Below are 10035 nucleotides of genomic sequence, written 5' to 3' on the forward strand. Positions count from 1 at the left end.
TGGGGTATGCCTCCTTCCCGACGTGTGCCCGTCCTATTACCAAGCAAGTGGGGGAGGGAGTGGTCGGTTTAACAGTGACACTTTTGAACCCAGCAGCCTCCAACCATAGTGCCCGGACAGTAGGGCTCCTGGGAGGCACGGGGGAAGAGAAATGGGTGACGCACTGGGAGGTGTATGGGTCGCATCCTACTCTGGTTGTTTGGAAATCAGTCCACTGTATACCTTGGCCCTCAGGAAATCCTCACAGCTTAGGGCAAGGACACAGGTTTCAGGAGACTGAACTCCCATCCCGCCAAACACCCAAGGAGCTGTGTTATGCCTCAGTTTGCCTCTTCCTAAAGATTAGTGAGGTTGGACCACCAGGCTCTGTGGGGTCCCAGCAGGACCCCAACTGAATAGTCCTGTCACGTGATAGATACATTGTGGCCACTATAGGAGCATCTGGATCCCTGTGAGCTGACCCTTCTAGGCCATTGAAATCAACCCAAAGGTGCTATTGAGGCTACCGTACAAGCTTACTTTTTTTTTTTTTTTTTTTCTCAAGGCAAGTATCCTCTGTGTCCCCACAGTTATGCAGGCCCAAGAGTGTAGTGTGATGACCAAGGGGACCTTCTGTCAAGAACCCTGACTTGGCTTTAAGTCCATAGGGGCCTCGTGCAGGAAAGTCTGGTCTGTTCAAAGGCCCAACCCTATAGTGCCGGGCCAGCTGGCACAGGTGGCCTGTGTCTGGTTACATCCTCAACACATACCTGATGACCCCACCCCACCCATGAAGCTCGTTCCCTTCTGGCCAGGATCAGAGTCAGTTGCAAGGCAGCCAGGTAGGATAGGAGTGAGCGCGGGGCAGCAGAGGCTGCATGGGGGTCACATAGTAATTAACGGTGGCCGGTACAACCCCATCTGAGCCAGGACGCCGCCAGGCCAGGGCAGCCATGGCGGCAGGGCCATGCTCCGCTAGTGCCTGGAGGGCTAGCATGGTAATAAGGTCCAGGGTCTGGCGGCGCTCGTGGCTCATGAGGCACACTGTGCTCTCGTTGACCACCTGGTGCAGTGTCACAAGGCAAGCATACCGGCGGGCTGCTTCTGCTCCGCCGAAGTGGGCCTCCAGGTAGCGCTCCAGAATGCGCCTCTGTTCCACCGGGTCCGGAAAGTCGATGAAGAAACGGGAACACATATATCTCTGTAGGGCGCGAACATCAGTGCTGGGCCTTGGCCGGAAACCCCGTACCAGGAGGTGGCAGTATTTGAGGAGGCCGCCACCTCGGATCTCCTCGGGGCTGCGTGTGGCAATGACGCGGTGTTGCAGGTGCTCCAAGGCCTCCGCGAAGTCCCCATACAGGCTCTCACCAGTCACCGTAGGGTGGAAGGCCTCCGACATTGGTGTGGATGAGCACTGGCCAAAGAGGAGCAGCGAGTCCAGGACGATCTGAAAGGAGTCGATGCTGAATTCGAACTGGCGCCTCACGGAGTCCACGAACTTGAGTTCCACGTTCTTGCCGCTCTTGTTGGACAGTGAGATGAGGCTCCAGCGGTCCAGGTCTGTGCACACTTTCACCAGTTTCTGCACATAGGCCTCCTTGAGTGTCAGCGGCGTTATCTTGGCCCGGCTCACTCCCGCGGGCAGGAAGTCCAGCAGGCAAGCCAGGACCACTGCCTTGGTCAGCTGGAAGGATGCCTCACTCTGCAGGTCCATCTGGAAGACCAGGTCCAGGTCCTTGTAGCCTAGGCCACTCTCCGGGTGCAGCACGTGGCTCGCAGCTGAGCCGTGCAAGCGCACGCTATGGACATGCAGTCCCTGTTCTTCCAAGCTACTGCGAACTACCTGCAGGGGAGGAGAAACGGGTCAGGCGCCTGGGCCCCTCAGGTCTGCACCAACAACCTCCGGGATTAATCATCTTACCATCCATCACGGTTGACTAGCTTCTGCGGCTCTGTGAACTCTTTTAACTTACGAAGCCTCGATTTGCCAATCTGGAGAAGGGCCCAGTTGAAAGGACTGACTCAGAGGAGTAATAAAAATAACAAAAGCAAGCAGAGAACTTACTAAGCACTTTACATTAAAATACAGCCTCACTTAATCTCCCTAACAACCCTCTGAGGCAAGGTCTAGTCCTGCTTCACCGGTTGGGAAATAGAAGCACAGAGAAGCTTGAGAGCTGTCCAAAGTCACACAGCTAGTAAATAGGGCCCAGGTCTTCCCACTGTGCTACCTGACCTTCCTGACAGTGCACGCCACATACCTGGTATCATGCGAGGCACTGAGTGTAACCAACTTGGGGGGGGGGGAGAGGCTGCTTAGCAACCTACATGCCTGCACGCATTAACGTCCACCATAATCCATTTTGAGGACCACTATTCCAGTCAGCGGACAGAAGATCCGAGGCACAGAGGTGGAAAGAGAGAGGTTCAAGGCCATAGAGTCTTCAGGCTAAGACCCAGATCCCAAGTTGGTTAGATTTTGCAAGTCCACATATGTTCTTTTCAACTTTTAAATTTTTGAGGTGTTTTGAGACAGGGTTTCTCTGTATAGCTCTTGGCTGATTTGGAACTTGCTCTGTAGACCAGGTTGGCCCCAAACTCAAGATTAATGAGTCCGGGATTAATGGTGTCCCATGATTATAGATTTTAAAAATTTTCAAGTTTTAAAAGATTTACTTTTGGGGTTGGGGATTTAGCTCAATGGTAGAGCGCTTGCCTAGCAAGCGCAAGGCCCTGGGTTCGGTCCCCAGCTCTGAAAAAAAGAAAGAAAGAAAAACAGACTTATTTTTATTTTATGTGTATGTGTGCTTTGCTTGCATAGGTACATGTGTGTCACCCATGGAAGCTACAAGAAGTCTTCAGATCTCTTGGAACAGGAATTACAGGCAGTTATGGGATGTTAGGTAGGTGCTGGGAATAGCTAGTCCTCTGCAAGAGCAGCCAATGCTCCCAACTGCTGAGCCTTCTCTCCAGGCCCAGGTCTTTCTTTTGACTAACATGCATGCACGCACGCACGCACGCACGCACGCACGCACGCACGCACGCACGCACACACCCAGCCCACTCCAAGGAACCAGGGAAGCAAAATACTACGTGAACTTTCCAGATGAGAAGACTCAGACTCTTAAACTGTAATCCCCAGCCACTTAGAAGGCTGAGGCAGAAGCATCTGGGGACTCCGCCTGGAGCCCCAGGGCTGATGGCGTGGGAACAGGACGGGGACACCTGTAAGTCTTGGGGAACTTGGTTCTTAGCTAGAGCCCTGGGCAGTGGCAGCCGTGGGAGAGGAGTGGAGCTGCGGTGAATACAGACATTAGGTCTCTCGGCAACCCCAAGCCCTTCACACACAGTCCTGAAAGTGACCAGGCAGCATTCCTGTTCTTAGTGACTCTGCCACTCCACCTCACTGCCAAGTCAGCGCCAACTCTGGGGCAGGCTGTTCTCCTGCCTCCCAGGGAATTAACTGCAAAGAATGCATCTAAATGCTGAGGTGGCAAGCTATGGTGGGGCAATCCGAGGCGGGCGGCTCCCTTCAGGAAGACTTCCGGAAGGAGTTGTCATGGTAATTGGGGTGGGAAGGAAAGGACTGGCCATCCGAACATTCAGCACAGGGGTGGGAAAGGGAGGAGTACTGTGGTTAGGTATTTAGTAAGCACCAGATGCAGGACCTCAGCAGAATCTACAGTGGGTGAAGGGACCGGGGTGTGGCTGGGCTGCAGGGTACAGGCTCAACACATGTAGAGCCTTGGACTCCATTCCCGGCACCAAAACCTAACAGACCAATGAGAACCTACAGGGTTGGTCTTCATGATCCCCGTGTTATAGATGGGGCAGCTCAGATTCACAGGCATGAAGATACATCTGTAAGATCAAAACCAGGTATGGCTGACTCCAAGCCCGTCCTTCTATTTTACTGCTGAGTGAGGACCGAACCTAGAGGTCCTGTACGCTAAACTTACTCTCTACAGTGTCCCCACCCCACTTCCTCCCCGGGATAGCCTACCCTCTCACTTATGCTCAACCCCAGGCTTCAGAAGCAGCAGACTGTATCCCCTTGTACTTTATTCCTCCTGTCCTTTCAAAACTTCAGCTGGGCATGGTGGAGAATGTCTGAAATCCTAACACTTGAGAGAGGCTGAGGCAGGGGGATTACTAAGAGTTGGATACCAACCTTGGATATTATAGCAAAACTGCGTGTCAAAATTAAACCAATTTCTCCATGCCTGTCATCTATCTGTTTGCCTTTAATTTAAAAAAAAAAAAAATTGAGACAGAGTCTCAGTAGTCCAAGTTGGCCTCAAAATAGTTGAGATCGACTTTGAACGTCCAACCCACCCACCTCCATCTTCTAAGGGATGGATTGCAGGGGCAACACTACATATCTTTTTTTTTTTTTTTTTTTTTTTTTTTTCCTAAAGTGAGAATGAACCTGAAATCACTGAGTCCAGAGCAGTTAGTGGTGGGAATGTGGGGACTGGGAAGTTACCACAGCTATCAGATGGATCTGTCCTGGCGCACCTTGGCAACTGTCCCCAGGCTGAGAGAAGTGCAGACCATACCCCTCCCCCAGTCCCAGGTGAGCTGACTGGGCCTTAGTGTCAACTCCTGTTCCCCAGCTGATGCTCACCCCGGGGCATGGCTTCGGGCCTGGTAAGCAGGTAGCAATCCCCTCATTAAATCCCCTGCGTCAGGGCCATGGGGCCAGCTGTGTCACCCATCCATTGGCTGTTGTCTTGTTCCCAGGTATGACTATAGCCAGATACTGCCACACCCAAGGACTGCAGGGCTCCTTGCAGCCTCCCAAATCAGACTTTCCAGCCACGGAGGGGGCTGTGACTGTAGCCTTCTTCCTCAGGTGCTGAGGCACCCAATTCCCCAAACTGCTCTGTCCAGGGTTTCTGCTGAGATCTTAGGAAGACTGAAGACTTTGCAAAGCTTGCAAGAGCAAGCTCTCTGGCTGCTGCTGGAGAGATCAGATTGTTCAGTTCAATTCTCTAGGCCCAAAGAAAGAAAGCAAATGACTCGTTCAAGGTCACAAAGTCAGCAAGTGGCTGAGTTGAACTAGGACCTGGTCTCCAGGGCAATAGCAGAGGGGCCTCCTTTAAGAAAGTGGGTCCCCGGGGTTGGGGATTTAGCTCAGTGGTAGAGCGCTTGCCTAGCAAGCTCAAGGCCCTGGGTTCAGTCCCCAGCTCCAAAAAAAAAAAAAAAAAAAAAAAAAAGGGGGGGGAAGAAAGTGGGTCCCCCAGGCACAAGCAAGGATCTGTTTTCCTAGCTGCTCAGACTGTTGCCGTAGGGAAAACTTTGGTGGGCTCAGAAGCAGAAGGCTTCCATTCTTGAACCGGGAGACAATTTAACACTAGTGAGAAGCCCTAGCAGGCTCCTCCCTCTCCCCCCAACGTCTCCCTCGTGCAGCCCCTCACATCCCAACAGCTTTAAGAGCTGTTAGCTGTGGATTCCCACCAGGAGACAGACTCACTGCATAGGCAGGTGAAGGCGTGTGTGGTCCCTTGGGAGTCTGGAACCAGAAAGGATTCTGCAGAGTAGTCAAACCCCATCCACTGAACAGATGGGGCCACTAAGCCCAATAGAAGGAATAAACAATGAACCCAGTAGCCCGGAGGCCTCTGCCACCTCTCCAGTCCACAGCTAACAGCTCCCCTTCTGGGATGAGCAGTTCAGGAGGACCATGCCATGAAATTGACTTCCACTGACTCAACCCCCTACATGACTGGGAGACAGAGGTCGAAACCCAGTCACAGTCAAGCTCCCAGCGTCAGTTTAGATACTCGTCCCTATAGAGAGGCCTAATCATGCCAAGCACCCCGAGTGAGCACCCCCTTCCCTTCTCTTCTTCCCTTCTCTTCGTGCCTGGGATTATGGTATTTCCTCAAAGAGAAGCCAGCATAAGGGTAGCAACATACCGTAATCCCAGCTACTGAGGAAGCTGGGGCAGGAGGATCATTTTGATCATTTGATCATCCCAGACAAAACATAGGACCCCATCTCAAAACAAAACAAAACAAAACAAGCCAAAGCCATTTACTAATAACCCAGGCAACGTCAGGAGAGCATGGAATGCCTTAGCCATCCCCACTGGGACAGCCAGTGAGTCAGCCCAGGAGAATCCGTCCCCACCCCCTTCCACCTCATTCCTCGTTCCTAGGGAGGGCACTGTCGGAGGCTATAGCGGGGTGAGGGGGGAAGCTATGGGGGGGAAGGCTATAGCAAAAGGGGGTGTGTGTGATGAGTCCAGCTTTACCTGGCTTGTGTGTAAAGACCGTGGTTGGCAGTAACACACAGGAACTAGCATTAGCTAACTTTTCTGATTTTCACTATCCAGGGACTCCAGGACTAGATGTTGAGCTTGGGAACCTGGGGAGGGGTGGGAAACCGTTGAGCAGGTACCATCTGCTCCTGGAGGGCTCCAGGATTCCCTGAGCTTGACCTCCATCTCACTGGATAGCCTTAGGTACCTCAGCCTCCCACCCGAGGCCTCAGTTAGAATGGGGGGGATAAGAACAGACATCCTCTGGTATTTCAGAATACCATAGGGCTCTGGCTCTACACGGAAAGAGTTAAGAGTTAACCCTTGCAGGGTTAGGTAAAAAGAAGAGGTAGCGTTTGATGCAAGGGGCAGCTGACAGAATCTGAGCCTCAGGAGGGAGATGGTGCTTTGGGGTCTGAACCTTGGACCCGCCTTCCTTTCCAGTCTTACAGGAGGAGGAACACCTAAAATGGAAATTTGATGCTATCTTCAAAGGGGTGAGGTCTCCAGCCTGGCCACAACACGTGGGAGGCAGGGAGATTTCCCCAAGGACTTCTGAACTGTTTCACCTAGCCAAGATTTCTTGAGCCAAGGGCTGTGGGGACACAAGGGCAGAGTGCCCCTAGAACTCTACTAAGGATGTGGAGTAGAAGAAGAAAAGCTATTTTGGAATCAAGTATACACACTCTTCATTGGGGGCTGCCAGGGCGATGCCCCATTCTAGTGCCTCCTTCATCTCCTTCCCACCTCCCAGCCAGGGTCTTGGTGAGTGGTTCCCAAGGGAATAAGGAGTTCCCAGAACGGCTGACAGGCAAGCTCAGCAGGGTGCAGGAAGAGCCGAACTGGTAGCCCGGGTTTCATTCAGTTCCTTAGTTTCCCTAGCTGCCAGGCCAATCGCAGAGTTCAGGTGCCTTGCAGCAGAGCACCACCCCCCAGCCCCGACCCTGTCACGGTCCCCCTCACCTGTACGATCTGCTGGGGTTGCACGCTCAGCGTGGGGAAGTTGCCTCGCCCGTGAATGGGGATGGGCTCTTTGAGCAGCGCGTCCAGCCGCTTCACCTGTGGCCAGCTCAGTCGGCTCTGGTGCCGTCCCAGAGAGGCCGAGGAGGCCTCCAGGTCCGGGCCGCCGCCGGCCGCCCCAGCCGTGGCCACTGCCGAGGCTGCACCGGTCCCCACCTGCGCAGCTGGCTGCTCCAGGCTCTCAGCTCCACTCTCCGACGGCATCATTCACCCGGCCCCGGTGCCTCGACGGCCGAGACCCGGGAATGGTGAAGGCGAGGAGGGCAGGGAGAGTGGCTGTGCACGGGCCAAGGCGGGGTGCGGGGACCCGGCGGCGGCGAGGCAAACCCAGGGAACAACTCCGACGGCAGGGAGGACTAACAGATCTTAGAGCCAGGCGGATCGGGCCCAGCTGACACTTATAGGCCGCGGGCCGCACGCCCATTGGTCGGCACAGCTGTCACACAGCAGGATGCCCTCCTCTCGTCCCTCCCCCTACCATTGGCCAACGCAGTTTTGCAAGGGAATCGCTGGCTCTCTGATTGGCCGAAAGGCACACCCCTTCTCCACCCCTTCTCTTCGGACCGAATTCCCTCTTTTGGGCTTGTGATTGGCCCGAGCCTGGCGGGACTTAGAGGGACAGCGCCCTCCAGCGACAGAGGTTTCTGTAGAGAAATGTTGCAGTGTTAACGAGGCGGTTGCTTTCTAATTTATTTCCTTGATTGGCCCTTCGAATCACAGCATGCCTGGCGTACCTGTTCCATTTTAGGTGAGGTGAAATCTGCGTAGAGAGAGGGCGTCATTACCCACCATCACGTAGCGTGTGAGTGCTGGTTATGGTCCTGATGGAGGTGTAATGATCTATGCAACTCTCTGTTCCATCTGGGCTGACCCAGAATTTTTCTGGGATGGATATCACTAATTTTTTTTTTCTCTTTCTCTTTAGAGATCATAGAGGCTTATTGTTACTTTTGAGTCTTACCGCCTTCTCCTTTTCAGATTTTAAACATAGGTGTCATGGGGAGGAGGAGGGAGAATAGAAATCGAATCGCCCTGTTCGTTACTGCAGTATTTTTCTTGTCATCCTCATAATAATGTATCAAACTCTGTAGCCTTCCAGTCTCCTGAAAGGCAGGCTAAGGAATAAAAGACAGGGAAGGCGAAACCAGGACTTAGGAAGCTACTACACCCAGTGTCTGTCAGGGCTCAACTTGGACCTGCCCTCGGACCAGAACACACATTTCTTCTTTCTGAAAACCAGCCCAGCATCAGGCTGGTCTTGTTTTCCTTTTCTGGAAACCACTGGAGAAGGCACCGTGTGCTGGGCCAGATATGTAACCCCAGTCTTCCTTCCAGTGGTGTGGGCAGGAGGATCAGAAGTTCAGTTATCTGTGTCCACCTGTTGAGTTCTGGGTCAGGTAGGGCTATATAGTGAGACCCTGTCTTTAATAATAAGAGTAATAACAACAACAGCAACAATAATAATAACAAAGACTGGAGATGTAAAGCTATGACCAATTGCTTACCAAGTGTGCTGGAGACCCAGGCTTCAACCTCTGGTGTCACAAAACAGGGAAAATAAAGAGGAGATCTTTGGCTGAGTTTTCTCTGAACTCTAGACCTACCAAGATCCCTGAGGCTACCGATGAAAGTGTTTGAGGTCCAGCCATAATACTCTCCTGCACATGGATTTGGCTCAATGGCTCAGAATACCAGCCTAGTGCAAGAGCCCGGGTCTCATCCCCAAGCACCACAAACAACACAAACCACCACAAAGCCACAACAGAGCCCTGACACATTCTTCCTCTGGTCCTCCAGCAGAAGGTGGGGGAGGGGAGAAGGAAACAACTTCCCTTAAACCTCTACTATACACTAAGTTATGTTACATATGTAACTATTCATTCCTGAGAATATGCCTCAGCAGGTGAGATCATTTTTTCCAGATATGCAGATTAAGAAACCAAGGCTCCAGAGGTCCTGACGGGCCCAAAGTCATACAACCACTAATTGGCAGTATAGGGCTTGAATTCAGGTCTCCTGACTCTGTTTTCAATCCCTCCTCTTAGAAGTTGGCACAGGTCACAGGGTCACATTTGGCACAGCCCCAGCACTGCCCACAACACCCATCCATTTATTTAATCATTCTTTAGTCAACATACATTCACAGGGAATCTACTAGGTACCAGGTGCTGAAGTGTGAGATAGGTCAGGCAAGGTCCTAGTCCTTCTAGAACTTTCGACTGTAGAAAGGCAATAGTGATGTAAACAAGACATCTTGGATGGTATGCTAAGAGGAAAATGGAGTCGGAACTACAGGAAGGAACAACTGAACCGGGGAGAAGAGACCTTAGATGTTGACCAGGGCAGCTTCTTGGCAAGGTGAATCTGCCGGGCCCCCTTCTGCCCTATCTCTCTGTGTTTGTCCCCGAATAGTCAGGCCACACACTCATAGATGCCTAAAGGCTGCAGCTAAGAGCCATTGGCATCCACTGTCTTCATCTTCTCAATGTACAGATGGAGAAAGTGGGGTTAAAAAATAGGACAGACTTATTCCAGGTGGACCAGCTATGCTGAAAACCATTCAGGACAAGCCAGAGCAGTGCCCTTCATATAAACTCGAACAAGGTTTCTAAGGACCTTCAAATCTCATTTTCTATCTCCTTCCTTCTGTCTGGGCTAGGGAGAGCAATTAGCCTGCACGTGTACTGTGAATCACCCTCTTGTCAACGCTTCCATTACAAAGCTAATGCCGTCCATGTTTGCCCAATAGAGCTAGGGTTGACTTGGGGGAT

At 52.3% G+C, this 10035-nt stretch overlaps 1 protein-coding gene across 1 annotated transcript; it reads right to left on the reverse strand.

The window, feature by feature from the left end:
• Positions 1–527: 527 nt before the first annotated feature.
• On the reverse strand, positions 528–7619 carry Tent5b (terminal nucleotidyltransferase 5B). Its single transcript, XM_032896545.1, has 2 exons — positions 7208–7619; positions 528–1822 (listed from the first exon to the last, which is right to left on the reverse strand). The coding sequence occupies exons 1-2, from the start codon at positions 7469–7471 to the stop codon at positions 803–805; spliced, it is 1284 nt and encodes a 427-aa protein (XP_032752436.1). The 5' UTR covers positions 7472–7619; the 3' UTR covers positions 528–802.
• Positions 7620–10035: the final 2416 nt, after the last annotated feature.

The sequence above is a fragment of the Rattus rattus genome, chromosome 1 (genome assembly GCF_011064425.1).
Source record: "Rattus rattus isolate New Zealand chromosome 1, Rrattus_CSIRO_v1, whole genome shotgun sequence".
NCBI lineage: Eukaryota > Metazoa > Chordata > Mammalia > Rodentia > Muridae > Rattus > Rattus rattus.